Source organism: Molothrus aeneus, chromosome 2 (assembly GCF_037042795.1).
Source record: "Molothrus aeneus isolate 106 chromosome 2, BPBGC_Maene_1.0, whole genome shotgun sequence".
NCBI classification, from domain to species: Eukaryota; Metazoa; Chordata; class Aves; order Passeriformes; family Icteridae; genus Molothrus; species Molothrus aeneus.
The window spans coordinates 75,969,350-75,986,276 of record NC_089647.1 but is presented as its reverse complement, the minus strand read 5'-3'; the positions used below and the strand labels follow the sequence as shown (position 1 = coordinate 75,986,276).

The 16,927-nt window shown below is 42.5% G+C and overlaps 1 protein-coding gene across 3 annotated transcripts in view; it reads left to right on the top strand.

Moving 5' to 3' along the window:
• The first annotated feature begins 931 nt into the window (after nucleotides 1–931).
• ABCC4 (ATP binding cassette subfamily C member 4 (PEL blood group)) overlaps nucleotides 932–16,927 on the top strand; it is a 141,813-nt gene continuing 125,817 nt past the window's right edge. For all 3 annotated transcript variants that reach the window (XM_066571533.1, XM_066571532.1, XM_066571531.1), the window contains exons 1-3: nucleotides 932–1,005; nucleotides 14,054–14,164; nucleotides 16,342–16,462. In XM_066571533.1, coding sequence (XP_066427630.1) covers nucleotides 932–1,005; nucleotides 14,054–14,164; nucleotides 16,342–16,462 — 306 coding nt within the window. The remainder of the gene's footprint in view (nucleotides 1,006–14,053; nucleotides 14,165–16,341; nucleotides 16,463–16,927) is intronic.

Genomic DNA, 16,927 nt, shown 5'->3' with positions numbered 1-16,927 from the left:
CTCCATCCTTGGAGATACTCAGAAGCTGCCTGGCACGGCACTTAAGCAGCAGGGGTTGGACCAGCTGACCTCCAAACATCTCTTGCAACCTCAGCCATTCTGGATTTTAGAGACTGCAGAGAAATAACAGCATGGCAGGGAATCATTCTGCCATAGAGATTAACAGTTCTTTGGTTACTTCAGGTACATGTCCTGTATTTTCTGCTTTCCTTGCAGTTTTTGCTACTTCTTTCATCAGAGTCCCTTTGGCACACCACGGGTGACACGACTGGAGAGTTTGGTGATCACTTGCTGAACCTTTGAGAACTGCCAATTTCAGTGATGCACCACGTCCTGAAATTAATTAGCTCTTTATTATGTATCGCCAGCCTCTCCTAAACATTGCTCTTCTAGTTTGGTTTCCGATTTCTAATAGAAGAATATGCAACATCTGGGAAGAAGCGCTGACAGCGTTTCTGACGGCGTTTGGTCCCGCTAAGCCTGACTTGGCCCTGACTCGGCCCTGACTCGTGGCGGATTTTTCTGTCCAAAAAAGCCGGGTGGGCACCTCGCTTGGCGCTGCGTGCACCGAGGAGATGCTTTCCATCAGCATGGGGCGCACACACAGGCGCGAAACCGGGCGGAGCGGAGCAGAGCCCCCCGGCGGAGGCTCGGTCCGCACTGAGCCAGCCCCAGCGGAGCGGCTCCCGGCGCTGCCCGGCACCTCTCGGGCTCCGCGGGGAAGCCGGGCCGGCAGGAGGCGTCTTGCGGCGGCCGGCAGAACGAGGAGGAGGAGGAAGAGGAGGAGGAGGAGGGCCGAGGCGGGGGTGCCGGCTCTCCCGGAAACAGCGCGGCCGGCGGCGGAGCGGCGGTGCCTGCCAGCCGCGGGAGTCGCTCGTGGTCCTGCGCCCTCGCCGCACGCCGGGCGGGTCGGGGCGGCATGGCGGGCGGCATGGAGCCGGTGCCCCGCGAGGAGAAGCCTAACCCGCTGCAGGATGCCAACCTCTGCTCCCGGCTCTTTTTTTGGTGAGCTCCCGGGCGGGGGCAGGGGGAAGGGCAGCGCCGGAGGCGCGGCGCCGGGCTGCCCGCCGGCGAGGAAGGCGCCGGACATAGCGCCGCTGGCTTCACCTCGCCCGGCCGCTCAGTAGTGCCGAGCCCCGGCTAAAGGTGCCCGGCTCGCACTCGAGCGCGGCTCCCGGAGCGTCCGGGCGCGCCGGCGGCGGGCGGGAGGCAGCGAGCGGCGAAGGGAAGCGGCGGCCGGCGCTGCCCCGCTGCGCCGTCGGCTGCCGGCAGTGACTGTGCAGGCGCGACCTGCCGCCCGCCCCCGCGGGCCCGGCTGTCAGCGCCGCCGGCCGGGGCAGCCCCGGCTCGCAGGTGGGCTGAGGTCTCCCGAGGTGAACCCGGCGGCCGCGATAATCTCCGGCTGCGGTCTGGGCACGGCGCAGCCGGGGGCCTGCCCGTCTCGGGCGCGGCAGCGCTCAGCCGGGCGGGCGGCGCCGAGCGCGGCCCCGTCGCCCCCCCGAGCACGTGTTGGGTTCCCTCGGTAGCTGCGGGGAGGACGGGAGCGTGTTCTGCTTCCTGGCCGGGTAGCCCTGCTGGCGGTGCAGGGCTGCTCCCAGGCTTTGTTGTGCTTCCCTGTTTGAATAACGGGTCGCGGGCAGGGATTGCTCATCCCGGCGAGGCGTGCTGGGCTCGGGCGTGAGGCTGTGCCCTGCAGCAGTGAGGTGCTTTCTGACCCGCATGGCTGCCTAAGGGATGGCTGGGCAGCATCCTGGCTGCTCTCACCGCACATCTGCTGCCGCCGCTCCGCAGGGGCTTGGGGGCTCACGGAGCGAAGGCTGCCCGTGCTGCCACAAACTTTACGGCTACCAGTCCAGAGTAGAGCTTGGTCTCTTACTAGTGGGGATCTCGGCTTGGGTATATAGCTGTACTCAAAGAGGTGAGGAATTGCAGCTCAACATTTTAGTTGCTTTGAACTGTAGTAGGAAAACACGTGCAAAGCAAAACGAGAGAGCACCAAGCTTGTTTGTCCTAGCAGATCCCATTTGGAAGAGCACTTCCAGAGAAAGCTCTTATCCTGCTTCACCTGCTGCAGCCTGAACCAGGGTGCACATGTTGTGTGGTGGAGGAGGAGGAAGGAAGGGAGGGCATGGCAGGTGAAGCTCTTTTTTTGGAAGCCTCTGAAAGACAAATTAAAAAAACTCTTTGATTCTATAAGCAGCTCTGAGCAGGTGCAGAAGTCCCCTTTTGGAAGGTAGGGGGATTTTAAAAACCCTGACAAATTTTAACGAAACATGTTTTTCAGTCAAGGATATGTCCTCAGAGGTACTATGTGCAAAAAGAAAGAAAATAAGTAATAATAAAAAGGCAGCTTGTATGCTTGTGCAGAGCTCCTTGTGTTCAGCATTTTGACTTTTACTTTAATGCCAGGGAGGACTATGTTGGAAACAGTTTTTTTGTGAAATCAGGCAGAATGGGATGAACCTAAGTTGGCCATGTAGCATTCCAGGACTGCTTTTGGTCTGTTCCCTTTCGCTTGCTGGAATCTTGTGGTGTTACTGGTAGTTCTGCCAAAACCAACCCAGCTAGATGTGAAAAAGAAGCGTGCAGTGCTCATAGCCAGCTTTCTGACTGCTTGTACCATTCTTCTTTTAGGCCTTCCATATCACTCTGTGCATATTGTAGAGAAGTGTTCAACAGCAACAGTGAAGTACCTTAAATTTCCCTAGTTTTAGGCAAACACTTGAAAGACTCCTTTTACCCCAGAGGTGTTTTTAGGTTCTTACTTTGCAAAGGGAAAAATAGGTGGAAGGCTGTGCTTGGGGGATGACAGGTCTGCTCAGAGTCCAGAGATTGACTGGGACTTGAGACTTCACAGTCAGATGCTGGTGTACAGGCATAGGGCTTCTGCCTTGGAAAAGGGTTTAGTGGAGCATGTAAAGCTTTAGAATTTGCCCAATGTGCTGTTTCTCAGGCTTTTTTAGCAGTGTAATTCACAGCAGTGAATAAAATAGCCTTCTAAAGTCTCTTCTCTTACCTGTGGTGCATGTGATCACAACTAACATCGGTATATTAGTCAACAAGCGTTAGTGTTTTCTGGGTGTAAATTTCAGCTGAAATGATACCTTCACTGTTGTCCACTGTTCAGCCTGCAGAAGACAAGTGGGTAAAATTGAATAAGCAGGGGCTGTCAGTTTTCTGCAAGTTAATACAGTTTTGCATAAAATTCAGCAGGAAGTGTTAAAACACCCTCTCATTTAGCTATAGAACTAACTTTAAGGGCACCTCTAAGAATTCCTCTCCTTTTCTACGAGTGTAGCATCTCCCAGCTGCTGTGTGAGTACTGCTTCATGTTAGCTGATGTCTCACACAGGACATAGTGAGATGTTTTCATCTGGAGAGCTGTGCCTGAGGAGGGCCATCCTGTGAGTAGTAGCTGCAACCACCCTGTGGTTGTGTGCCTGCTCTGCTCTCCACATTCTAGGTATTGGCTGCTTTTTGTCAATGAGGGTAAAAATACAGCATTGCAAGGAGCTGGGCAAAGGTCCTTCTTATTTTTATTTTGTTTGTATTTTTCTCCAAAAGTGCAGTTTTGCTATTGTGAGGAACCACCCTCCCATTTGTTGCCAGTGGTACAAAATAAAAGCTTACATTATTGCCTGGTGCAAACAGGATCAAACTCATGGGAGAAAAAAAGGCATGTTTTCATTGAGTTATAAATCTCAGGTAATGAGTGTGTAGGCTGCAGAGACATTCTTCTTCCATTGTTTGAAGCTTGTCTTCTTGATTTTGGGTTGTGACTTAAGCAAGTATGAGCTTGATGAACATTAAACACTCCAGCAGTACATTCATGGGAAAGAGGAGCATCTGGAGTCTGTGCTAATATTGTTACTTTTCTAATGCGTCCCTTGTGTAACGTTACAAGAATGAAAACTATTCATGACAGAAGTGTGAAGATCAGGGCAGTTGCAAAATATTCTTGTCTTCTGTGTCTTTCACTGAATTAGCTATATTAACAGAGGTTTATCAAAGCCCACATTGGCCTTCTGGATGTCTCAGGTATTATTGTAACTCCTGACTTTCAAGAGTCACAATTTCCATGCCTACCAAACTTTTTAAAGCCCTGACTGGTATTTAATTTATAGTTTGGAGTGCTTGTATTTCTGATTTACTTCATCCATGTTGTTAGGTTGTTGGTTTTTTTATTGCTGGCTCAGTTTGCTGGTGAGAATGAGGACTCTGAAGGATGCATAAGAGGGTTTGCTTTCTTTTTAAGGTTTGCCCAAGGAAGAGAGAATTCAGCCGTGGTTCTCATGTTTAAACAACTATTCTGTTGTAGAAAGCTTATGAATTAAAAAAGCCGTATAGGCCCCCATGCAGCTGAGAATAGCACTTTTTGAATCTTTTTTTATGATGTGGGTGGTGGGGATTATTAAATTAAAAATTTAAGAGAGTAAGAATATTTCTCCTTTCTGGCTATTAACCCATCTTTGATCTTGCATGTTCATGAAGTAGGAAGTATATCTTTATTTGCTCAGAGCACTTGTTCCCTTGAGTTACTAAATATGTTTTTTCTATATAGCAGAATTTTTATGCATTCTGCTGTTTGGACATCAAATCCACTTTAGTGGGAAGTTGCCAAACATAGGGTATGATTAAATTTTTGAAAGACTCGATAACTTTTATGCTGTCAACAAGATGAGAAGGAGGGCAAGCTGGAACACCCTGGAAAGAGTATCCAGCATTTTTTTGTGCAGAGAAGTAAAAGAGGTTACAGTTCTTCTAGATTTCATACAAATATTTAACTTCATTTTAATAATAACAGTAATTACTTATCTGTCACAGACTCACCATGACTGTGAGAAGTCTTTGGGTGTTTTGGAGCACTGAGCACTGTCATTATCCTCAGGCTAGATGCCTTTTCACATCATGACTTGACATGTGGCAATTGCCATTGCAATGACAGCATTAAAATGTAATCTGAAAACTTACAGCAAGGCATCTACAGAGTTGTAACTCCAAGGAATAAGTCAGTGATTGGTTTATCATTACCTGTTAGTGTCTGGCAGCACTGTTTTTACTTACTACATGTGTACTTCAGGGAGAATGACAAAACCACTAAGTCTTCTTCATGGATCTGATGTGAAGTGCAGTGGGAGAGAAGAGTAAAAAACAATCTTAATTTTTGGGTTTAAGTGTGAATTGAATGGGGTAAGACATGCAAGTCCCAGGATTCTGAGTGAGGACTGTGCAGTATGTAGTTGCTTACCTGACTAAATGTACTCATGTCAGAGATTTCTCTTGTAGAAGTGTAAATAGCTACACACCTTATTTAACTTCCTCCTCCTCTCTCACCCTGTGGTTTAGAATTGAAAAAGCCACTGACTGATTTCACTAGATTTCTCAGGCAGTCTAAGTATTGCCTGCTTATCTGTCTTGAAGTGTTTCTTGCCTTGCATTGAAAGAAGTTATGGAAAGAATTCATCATTGTTCTTGGATATTTCAGCTGGACTCCAGCAGTGCCACCAATAAAATTGGTTTGTGTTCTTTACTGTGTAAGTGAACAGATTTGACTGTGAGGATTTTACATTTACTTAACATGAAAATATCAGGCTTTGTGACATGCCTGGGATTGCCTGATATTTAGCGAATTCCCATGGTCAGTGCCTGAAATTGTGTGGTAATGCCACTTTATAAAGACCTCTGAGGTAGCTAGGTGCATTTATTCACATGCTGGTGCAGGACAACTGTGGTACTGTAAGAAACTCTGAAGAAATATGTAAGCATTTTCAGTATAGATAAACAGAAAATACATTTTCTGTACCCTGAGATGGAAATCACACTTGCTTCTCTTTTTCTCCTGGATGAAGAAAGACTGAGGATCATACATACAATTTTTTGAAAGATAATGTCATTTGTTCATTTATCAGTTATTTAATGTCCTGCTGTCAAATTGGAATAATTTGTTCTCCTGAACTACTGCATTAATTTTTAAGTTTTGTGTGTTTATTTGGGAGATGTCTGTATTATGCAAAAGAAAATACTTGAAAATTATTGTTTATGAGCTAGTAAAGTTAAAATATGTGGATAAAGAGTGCTAAATAGATTATATGGATTACAACAAGTGTGCATAAACTGTTGAAGTGTTAGCATTTGCTATCTACTGTAAATATCTGTGCTTAGATAAGCAATTAGATGAGCTGTTAAGAGTGTAATGAAACATGGACTATTTGCCTTTGGAATGCTTATGTAAAGCCTGCTGTATCATTTATGAGAGAAAATGTCTTCTAATTCTTGCAAAACTTCAAAATTAAGATTATGTCAGGGTGCTGTTTTTGTCTTCTTTTGCAAAAATAATTTCCCTATCCTGCTTCTAGAAAACTAGGCCATATATAGAGTGGAGGAGGGAGATAACCCAATTAGATTTTGGGAGTGGAAGGTTTTCCACTCCCAAAAAAAGACCAGTCATCTGTTTTATGTTGTTTTGTATCCCTGGCACTGTACCACTTGTAATAACAGTGGGAACTCACAGGGCATTTTAATTCTCCCTATTTCCATTGCTTGTCAGAAAGGATGTTAATACAGAAATTCTCACCATTAGGTCCTTCTTTAATGAGTAACTACTGAAGTTTATTTTTATAAGTCAGAATCTTCAGACCTTTACATCAGTTTTTTGGTACTTTGGTATTTTTCTCGGCCTGTGGTTGCTGGGTTTGGAATTGATATTTTAATGATAGTCTTTGAAATGCCACAGGTACAGGTGATGCCACTCCTCTCTTCCCTGCTTCTAGGCCTGCAGAAAATGTTAGTTTGCAGTTTTGCTCCCCCCTTCTTCTTGCCATGTCTGTGCTTCTTCTTGCTGTCTGAAATACTGGGAAGTGTGCTAGATTAATAAAGTAATTCCGTACCTGGCTGATAACCAGTATGAAAACAGCCTGCAATAAATGTAGTCAAATACCAGTTGTGTTACTGTCAGCATCAGAAAGTGAGTGTTCAGCAGCTTAGCTGCTCACACTGTGCTGTGGAGAAAGCAGCAGCTTGGAAGATGAGATGGAGCTGGGTATCAAAGGTTAATACAGTTGGTATTGAAACTGGAAGCCTGAAGGGCGTTTTTGCGTTAATATGGCTTTGAAGTAATTTCATTGTATTCCTATTTTTTCCTTCTGTAAGCAATGAGAAAAGCTGCTCTTTAATCCACATTAAGCTGGGGAGGGAAGTTGCAACCAAAACACAGTTGAAAAGCATCTGAAGAAATACCAGACTTGCACTGTTTACTTTATTACTTGTGGACGACTGCCTTCGTAAGAGGAGGTGGGAGAAGGCAGCTTACTAATGAGAATGGATGAACATGTGAAATGGGGAGGTTAAAAAAAATAAAAATCATATGGTGACTACAAACTGTTAGGGGTATCTATGAATTCTTTCAGAATAACTCTGGAGACTCTCAGTGTGTGTGTGTCCTTCTTTCCGTACATCCCGAAAGCCAGCAGAGATCCTCTGGACTGAGAGCAAGCACATAGCAGTGCTGAATTGCACTGCTGGTGTCAGATCACAAAGGTGGGTAATGAACAGTACCATGAGGCAGGGAGACTCCTGGGCTGAGCCAGAGAGAATAAGCAATGTGCATTATTATCCAAATGGCCTGTGAGGAAACCCCATTTGTTTTATCAGAAAAGCCATCTCCAAAGTAGGTGATTAAAGAGAAAAAAAATGTGTTACTTTGCAGCTTAGTGTTGAAGCAGTGCTTCCAAGCTGCTCAAGGGAGACAAAATCCCAGTGTTATGGAAGAATTTGAGTAAACAAAGACTCTCCTGTGCAACTGTTGAAAAATAACTGGACATTGAGTGTAAACAGGTGATGCTTGTAATGTAATGCACAAATAAGCTTAAGAGGAATGGGGAAAATGCAGTTTGTAAACCACCTCTTTAAGGAATTAGTTGATGAGAGCATACCGGATGTGGCTTTGACGGAGTGCTGTAAAATTATCCAGAAATTAAACTTCTGCTTATTATTACAAATAAAGAAAGTATTTTCCTAATCAGGCAAGCAGTATGTGTAGTCTGATTTTTCTGACTTGTCCTGTGATAAAGCAGGAGCTCTTGTGAAACTGGTGAGAAAGAAATTTTGCACTTGTGCAGAGGAAGGTACTGTAATATGCAAGTGACTGACTGTGGGGTGATTGTTGTGGGGCTGGTCAAGGCAATAGAGACTTGTGGGTGCACCCAGGACCCTTACAGACACATCTTAGGACATTTTTTATTTGTCTCAGCTTTGTAATGTAATTGCAAATACTTCTTGCCTGATGTTTTTTGACAGACTGTATCAGTTAATTAAGAACTTGCAATGTGTGTTTGGGTTTCTAGAAAGCTCTGCAAGCCTACTCTGCAGTGTGAGAATGGTACTTTTTTGAGTATTTGCAATCAGGACATGATACAAACCCAGAGGTACAGTGGGTCCCATCCCTGTGTTAATGAACCATTTGAGCTGGACACTGCTATTAGTTTCATATACCTATCTGTAATGTATTTCTTCCTTGGCTGATAGGAAATTATTTTGGGATGACAGGAAATCCAATTTACAAGCTGTCTTGTTTAGAAAATTTTATTTCATGTATGAAGCAGAATAGCATGACTAGCCTTAATAATGCTGCCTTTTGGATAGCAGGGCCTGTTTCTCTTTCATGCTGTCTTTGAAGAAGGGGATGATTTCTCTTAGGAGGGTAAGCAAACACTGTCTTAACTTTTTCTGCAGTCTTAGAGACTTTCCAATATCTCGGTGGAGTTGCTCTCATAACAATTGGTAAAAACTGGACTTTTCCTGAGCAACTAAGTAAATTGTGGCTGGTTGACTGTGTTGTAATCTTAAAGGGTGTGTAATGTCAGGGCCCAGGAGTAGGGAAAATGCAGGAAGTGAATGTTTATATTGTGGTCTTTGTGTATCTGCTGGTTCAGAAATGAATCACTTTCTTTTTTTATCAGTGCCCAAGATACTGCTGCAGAGGTGAAAAGCCTTTTGGGGTCAGAACAGTGATTTACTGTTTCGCAGCTGGCTGTCTCCAGGTTTGCACCAGGTTATAGAGGGATTTTTTAATTTATTTTTTTAATCTTTATTCCAAGTGACATCAGTATTCTGGCAATACCAGGGACTCATTCTGGGCATGTTTCCAGACTGATGTCTTTGATCAGTTAATCATTTTGATAGAACAGAGGCATTCCCAGCAGAACACAAGGTACTCAGGATTCTTACAGATTCTCACATTTTTATGCATAGGTCATACTAGGAAGAATTTGGGCTAAGGTCTTGGAAAAGCATCATGTGAACCCTGTGTTCTGAAAGAATGACTAAAATGAAGCAATGTGTAGGAAAAAAAATTTTCAAAATTCCTAGCAAACAGGAAGGTACCTGGGAAAAGTAAAGACAGTTACTAAGGAGTCCTGTTTTTATTTAAGTTGAACAGCTTCTTCAGAAAGAAATACAGAAAGGCAGTGTGAGTCTTACCTCCCCAGCATGTTGTTCCTCTTCTTCTTCCAATAAAATAGATTGGTATTGAGCCCATCATTGGGCTGAGAGGGGGGGTTTGCATGACTGTCTATATATTTACTCAATTTCTTTAATTTAGGTTATATTTTTAGCTTTTTTATTAAAGAATAACGTAATTTGCAACGGTTCTGTTTTCATAACAAATGCTGATTTTTTTTTGTAAGCTGGTTTTAATGCTCTTTGAAGAGATCTGTGTTAGCTGATCTCTGTTCTGACAAAAGACATACCAGTCTAATGAGTAGTCTTCCTTTATGGCTACGTTGGGGTTTCAGGGACGTTCTTTATGTAGGCCTTTGCTTTATTTGTCAGCCTCCTCTAGCAGCCCTCTGACAGCACTCTAATTTAACTGAGCCTTCAGGAAAGAGAAGGGCTTGGTTGGTTTTTGTGGGTTACAAATGTGTGACTTGAGTAACAGCGGGCTGTGTGAAACACGTTGGTCTCAGTTCTGCTGTGAGTGCAGAGAATTCCACAGGGCATAATCTGCATGTGGCATTCAGGTGGAAACTTTTACTTTAATGACTAAATAGGAGCATGTGCTAAGCCTTTTGTCTGGAAGTAAACCTTCCAGCATGAAGTTCAGCATGCATCAGTGAAATGGTGATGCTCAAACTCGTTTGCTGTACTTAGAGTTTGCAGAAGACCTCATTCTTGGGATAAAAGCCCTTCAAGGACTAACCATCATTTGAAAAGAAAAATGTTAAACCTTCTTCTAAAGGTCTTTAACTATATTCTGTTAATACAGCATACTGTTAAAAGCTTTTTTACTCCTGAGATCTTCATAGCAGTAGCTCTTGAAGATGGGTGTTTTGGGGGACACTAGTCAGAAAGGTCAACAATGGGTGGTTTTAAATTTTTTTTTTAGTTTTTTGTACATTTTTTTTCTCAAACCTTACAGAAATGTGGGCTTGTGCTGAGTCTTTGCCATGCGTCCATTATAATAAATGAGTCACAAAATTGATTACTGCAGTTTTCTGCTTACTCTGGATTGGTTTTCCTTGCATTCTTTCATGTTAACATATGTTGCAGTGCAATATATTACTCTTTTCAGTGTTATGGTTTTGACTGATGGAAAAAAAGGAGAAGCCCTGAAGTTGCACTAGGTCTCACTGGAGCTAATAGCCTTGAGACTTCTGGCAGTTTTTACCTTGCACTGTCATCTCTCTGCTCCTTAAATCTTTTTCAAATTCACTCACACTGTAGGTACAGTGTGGAGATGGTGGGGGACAACAAGGGATTTACTGCAAGCTGTAAGAACTCCTCAGTGGAGATGGGCATATCATCAGTAAGTTGTTTTGGGTGTTTAAGGACGAAGGATAAACTGGATGGCTCTTACAGTCCTGTACACTTGAGAGTGTTGTCTTTCAGTGGGTTACTTTGCAGTGGACTGCACATCTGTGGTCAGCACATGCTGCTCTTGGCTGTAGTGTGGAATCAAATGCTATCAGGATTGAGCAATTGCCCTCAGCAGAAGGCATTATTTTTCCTGTTGCCTGCCTGTGGTTTTTTGAACCGTGTAAGTAAAGGACTGGTGTTCTACTGAGTAAAATTAAATCATTGGTTTTATTTTCTAACACTGTATTTTAAGTCTGTTTCTAAAGTGTCTTTTGGTTTCCTCTGAGTACCCTGCTGCATGCAGAATGTACTATATTCAGCACTGTTGAGGCCACAGCTGGGGCCCTGAATCCAGTTCTGGGGTCCCCAGTTACAAGAGAGACATGGACACACAGCAAAGGGTCACAGCAATGATTAAGGGTTTGGAACATCTGTTCTGGGAGGAGAGGCTGAGGGAGCTGGAACTGTTCCTCCTGGAGGGGAGAAGATCAGGGGGCTATCATCAATGTAGATAAATACTTGAGGGGAGGGTAGAAGGTGGGCAGAGCCAGACTCTTCTCAGTGGTGTCCAGGAGTGGGATCAGAGACAGTGAGGCCACAAACTGAGTAACAGAGGTTCCCTCTGAACATCAGGAAACACTTCTTTGCTGTGAGGGTGATTGAACACTGTCGTAGGCTACCTGGAGAGGTTATGAGGTCTTCCTGGAGATCTTCAAAAGCTGTTGGGACATTGTCCTGGACAACCAGCTCTAGGTGGCCCTGCTTGAGCAGAAGGGTTTGGACCAGCTGACCTCCAGATGTCCCTTCTGACACAACCCCAGCCTTTCTGTGATTCTGTAATAAATATCCTATTTATGTTCTGTGTTAAATGTCAGAACCAGTTTTCTTTTCACCACCTTGGCAGCAGTAGCCAGTGAAATCTCACAACCATTTCCGTAGGTGGGAGAGGGATTTAGCCTTTGTATTTTCCTGAAAGGCCTGCCTCATCCTGATTCTCATGCTAGGAGGAAGATAACTTTAGCCTCTGTCTGAAAGGAGACCTGAGACTTGTTTATGGATGCATCTTAGGCTAATACTGATGTTTCAAGAGAAGGAACACTGGGTATTGACCTCAGGAGTCAGCTGAAGTCTGGAGATCTTTCCCTGCTTGTCCTGAAGCAAACAGAGGCTATCTCATCCAGCAGGCAGAAATTATTTGAATGGCTTTGAGGTTGTTTGCCTCATACCTGCTTTTCACCTGCAGTCTGCAAGAACTGAGGCCAAAGAAGACATGTTTCAATGGAGCAGATTCCTTGTATCAAACCAGGCAGAAGTTCTGCCCCTGGTTGGAGCAGTTGGTATTTGAGACCTTTTGTCAGGACTTTTTGTGGGGAAGTTGTGGTAGTGATTTGGGCCCTGATGCTATTTAACCATAAAGTCCCAGCAACAGACTTGTCTGACAAGTCCTTTCTGTTTCTAATTGTACCTGTAACATACATTTAGGAGTTAACAGCTCACATAAACAAATCTTCAGTACTCGCTCCAAGAGTTTAAAAAGGGCTGTTAGGCATCAAAGGTGCTACTCTAAGGATAGAGACTTAATTTTTAGATTGAGTCATGAAAACACTGTGCTAACATGCTAAGCAGTGAAGGAACAGCACTATATAATCCCATTTGTTACTTGCAGTTGTGCCACGGAGCCTGGGAAAAAGGTTTTTACAACAGTGCTATCTTTGAAGAAACTCTCTGAGCCTCCTCTCTAGGGTTCTGCCTGCCCATCCACCCTCTCTAAAACTAGCCAACAACCTTCTTGTGAGCCAGTGTATACAAAGTTTAATTAGAACATGCCTGAGCAAGAAATGTAGAGCAAGTTGATGAGTATTCATAACCACTGTTGTGGTTGTGAATAAATAAATACCCTCACTGTAAACCACCCCAGTTTTGAAATCTCACTTGTAGGTCTTCCAGAAAATAACATGCTTCACCTAGCACACCATACGTTCTTTTAAGAACACTGTTGGTGAAGTTGGGGAGTAAATAAGTATCAGAAACTAAGCAGAAGTTAAGAACTTTCACAGGCAGTTGAGATCAGACAGCTTGCCTTGAGTGCAAGAGTATTTTTTCCAAAACAGATCCCTGACTTCTTGATTTTGATGGTGTTAACCAGTTGAGAAACTACTTGTAGGAAAAGCCTTAGAGCCAAAATCCATGTCTTCTGGAAACAAAATATCGCCAATTCAGCAGAGAGACAAACTAAATGGAAAACTGCAAGTTCCCTAACTCCATTGTTCCTGCTAAGCCATGCCTGTTTTGCACGTGTCACTCCCTTTTTCTCCATCTCATGGACAACTTGGTCACTTTTGTGCTTTATGCCACAGAACCCTCACTCTGTGGGGCACAACTGAAACTGTTTGTAGTTCCCTGATGTGTTTCAGGCTGAAGGATCCAGATGCGTAAAAATCTACTCTTGCTGTTCCCTGACAGCTGACCTATTTGATCTAACAAAATACAGTGTTTTTCAACAAGTCTACAGTACTGCTATTATAATTTATCTTCAAAGTGTTCTCGTAAAATACTGAGCTTTTAAGAATCTTTCCACTAAGGAAAATGAGCTGTTAGGCATTATTTTCCTTTTTTGAACCTACACACTGTGTCAGTGTGCTTCTGTTTATATTTCCAAACATGAGTAAGGTACAGTAATAATCCATTGTTTTCCCATTTTTAGGTTTCAGTGATTGTCTTTAAATTACTGACCTTTAATACTTGTCAAGATGTCATTTGAACAGAAGCTACTTTTCTCGTCAAGTAAATGTTAGAAAAAATGTTTTTTAGTGTGCATGACAATTTTATTTACAGTTTTTAATATTTTAATAGTTGGGTTAAGTTCTGTTTTTTCCCTTCATATTTAAAGGAATGCTGTTTTTCCTTGAGTGTAAGGAAACACTGTGAGAAAACAATTCCCTTAGGGCCAAGAAGGGTTGTTATGCTGGCTGTCTGGATGCCTGGGACTAAGGTGTTATGGGCATAAAGAGATTTAGGAAGTGGGAAGTGCTTTCCCATTTGCAAGATAGGGCTTGACTTAATTCTTAGATAAAAGTGCAGTCACATGTATAGATGTTGAATGATTCAGAAGGGGAAAAGAAGGGGATGAAAGAATTCTTATGCAAAGAAATTACTCTTTTTGGTCTGCTGGTCAGTTTACTAATAACTTGTATTTAACTAGGTGGTTGAATCCCTTATTTATTACCGGCCATAAACGGAAACTTGAAGAAGATGACATGTATAAAGTGATGCCAGAAGATTCCTCAGAGAAGCTTGGAGAGGAGTTGCAGTGGTAAGGAGAAAAATTGTAGAATACTTTGGGTTGGAAGGCACAATTGTTCTCTTTTATTGTATTAATGCTGGAGGAGGTAAAAATTTTATTTCTATTCTAAAATTAAAAGGTGTTATTGTAAAGTTTAACAAGGTTAAAAATGCTGACAAATTTAGAGCAACGAGAACTAAGAAAACTTGTTTATCATAGAGGCTTTTTAGGTTTTTTCAAGTTATACATAATGGAACTGCATTAGAATAATTCCATTATGTAATTTATAGTTAATTTGACACTTTGCAGAATGCTTGCAAAAGACAACTTTTCATCAACTGTAATTGTAGTAATCCTTAATAAATGTGTGAGTCTTCTGGCCTGTGGTAAAACAGCTGTGGAAACTTCAAATTGCTCTGTATAAAAGTGGAGAAAAAAGTTGTCTATTTTATTTCTTCTTGTTTGTTTCTTTGTTTGTTTGTTTAGAGTGCAAACTGAATTAAGTGACCCTTTAAATATATGTGTATATATAAATATATGTATGTTGAAAATCTGCCACTCACTGGTAGAGTGGGCAAGATGCCTTGGACAGCTAAACATGTATCTAGGAAGTGTTTTTATTTGCCTTTAAATACTTTTTCATGGACTTTGTACTGGTGTGTAGTGCTACGGACTCAGGGGATCTATATTTTAGTAGAAACATATCTTCAGATAATTACTATTTGTATAAATTGTCATGAACCTTCCAACAGAGAGGATTTTTGTCTTGAAATAATCTTCTGCTAAATATAGTTAGAGGAGAAGATGCCTCCTAGTGAAAGGTGGCTTCTGTATTAAGAAAATGTGGCCTTGCTGTTTCTTGCTGTTACACCGAAGGCAGAGCAGATGGACTTTCCTGGTAGTTTGGTTGGGATGAGAGACTCCTCAGGAAGCAAAAAGAATCCAGAAACTAAAGGTTATGACCAGGTCTGACATCATCCTGCTCTGGATAAGTTAACTGAGGAAAGAGGGTTGGTGATAAGCTCATAAGAGTTGCTGCTTTTAATGTCTTTGTAGCTGGAGAGCTTTGTCAAATTCCATGGTTGTGTCTTCAAGCAGTTCAGGGACTTGGCTGTTTGCAGGATGGATTTTTTCCAATGATTTTTTATAGTAAAAGAACGTGCTTGCATGAGTCAGGAAATGGTAGAAGAAAAAGAAAGAGTGGTTTTTAATTTTTCAGTGTACTTAACCAAGAAGTAGGGAATATAATTCATGAATAGCTGCCTACAGAAGTCGTCTTTTCTCTTGAGCCAAGAAACCCCACAGAACCTACATAGTTTCTGTTTTCAAAGCATGTAGACAATAACTCTGTAATTCTTGTAACAAAAAAAGAGGGTAAAAATAAAAAGAAAAGTGTTCTTATCTGTATGCTTTGAACTTTTGTGCTTTGTTGCAAAATAATTGCCTTTCATGCCTTAGACTCATTTCACCCCTCAAACTATCAAGGTCAGAGGTTTGGCAGAAAACACTTAGCCTTCAGAGGAAAGGGGGAGGTTTCTCTGTGACAGCAGTGTGTTTTAAGAAGTCTGCTTGTGATACTTTCTTGTTAAAATCGTGCTTGTTATTGCTGTCTTTGGTTTTTATGTGAACAGATTGTGTCCTGTTTGTGGGCAGACACGTGGTGAAGGAAAGGTCTTTGCCACTCTGCTGATGAATCCTCTCCTTCAGAGAGATGTGTGAAGTGCTGGGTGACAAAATCCTCAGCAAAGCATGTGGTAGATAAAAAGACAGGGCCAGACATGAGAAAGGGTTGGACATCACAACCCCTCTGGGCAAGCACAGGGCATATGGATAGATAAAGACACTGTGCTGCCTCAGTTTAGTCCATGGTCAGGACATCATAGGATAGGAGGCTCTTAATTAAGGTGAGTGGTGACTGTCTGAACTGAGAGAAGAGATACAGGAAGGGTTCCTCATCAGCAAATATGATGATATGGTGATAATAGTCAACAGTGGTGTATTGTTTGTGATTAACCAAGAGCAAATAGGCCTATAATATTAAGTAGCGTTTATGTGACTGAGAAGACATTATTAATTCCTTTTGTTTGGTTTGATTTTATTAAGGTGGTCAGGGCTATCTGGCTGTTAGTCTGAAAGTGTTTTATTCTAGGTAATTGCCTTGTGATTTTACTTCTGTCCCCAAACATCTTTTGCACTTTGTTTGTCAGGTACTGGGATAAAGAGGTCCAAAAAGCAAAAAAGAGAGGAAAAACACCACATTTAACAAAAGCCATTATTCTGTGTTACTGGAAATCCTATTTAGTTTTTGGAATTTTCACAATGATTGAGGTAAGTGGCGTAAAATGTCACAGGACCTCCTTCTTGGCTAACAGCAATGTGAAACTTGTCCACTTAGAGTGCATGACATGTACTGGTGACTTCATCCTGGACTGCTCAGAGAACCTGGTAATGTTCTCAGAAAGGTAAAACTGAGCTATAGCCCTGCAGAGACTGAAAAACTGAGTCATGACTGCAGGATTATGGAAGTGGAACAGAGAGCTCATTTCAGTGCATTATTTTTGAGACATTGCAAACCTCTGACTTGCTTTGTAAGGCTTATCTGTATTTTATGTATCTGAGTGGGGTGCCTAAAAGAAAGAGGATTTTTTGCTCTTTGTAAGTGGCTCTAAAGGACATATGGCATTTGAAAAAATGGAAGTGTAATACATACTCATGCAATTTTTATAACATCAAAGCGGGTTTTTTGGTAATTGAGAGAGTTCTCCTTGAAGTTCCTGCTAAATTTTAATGTGG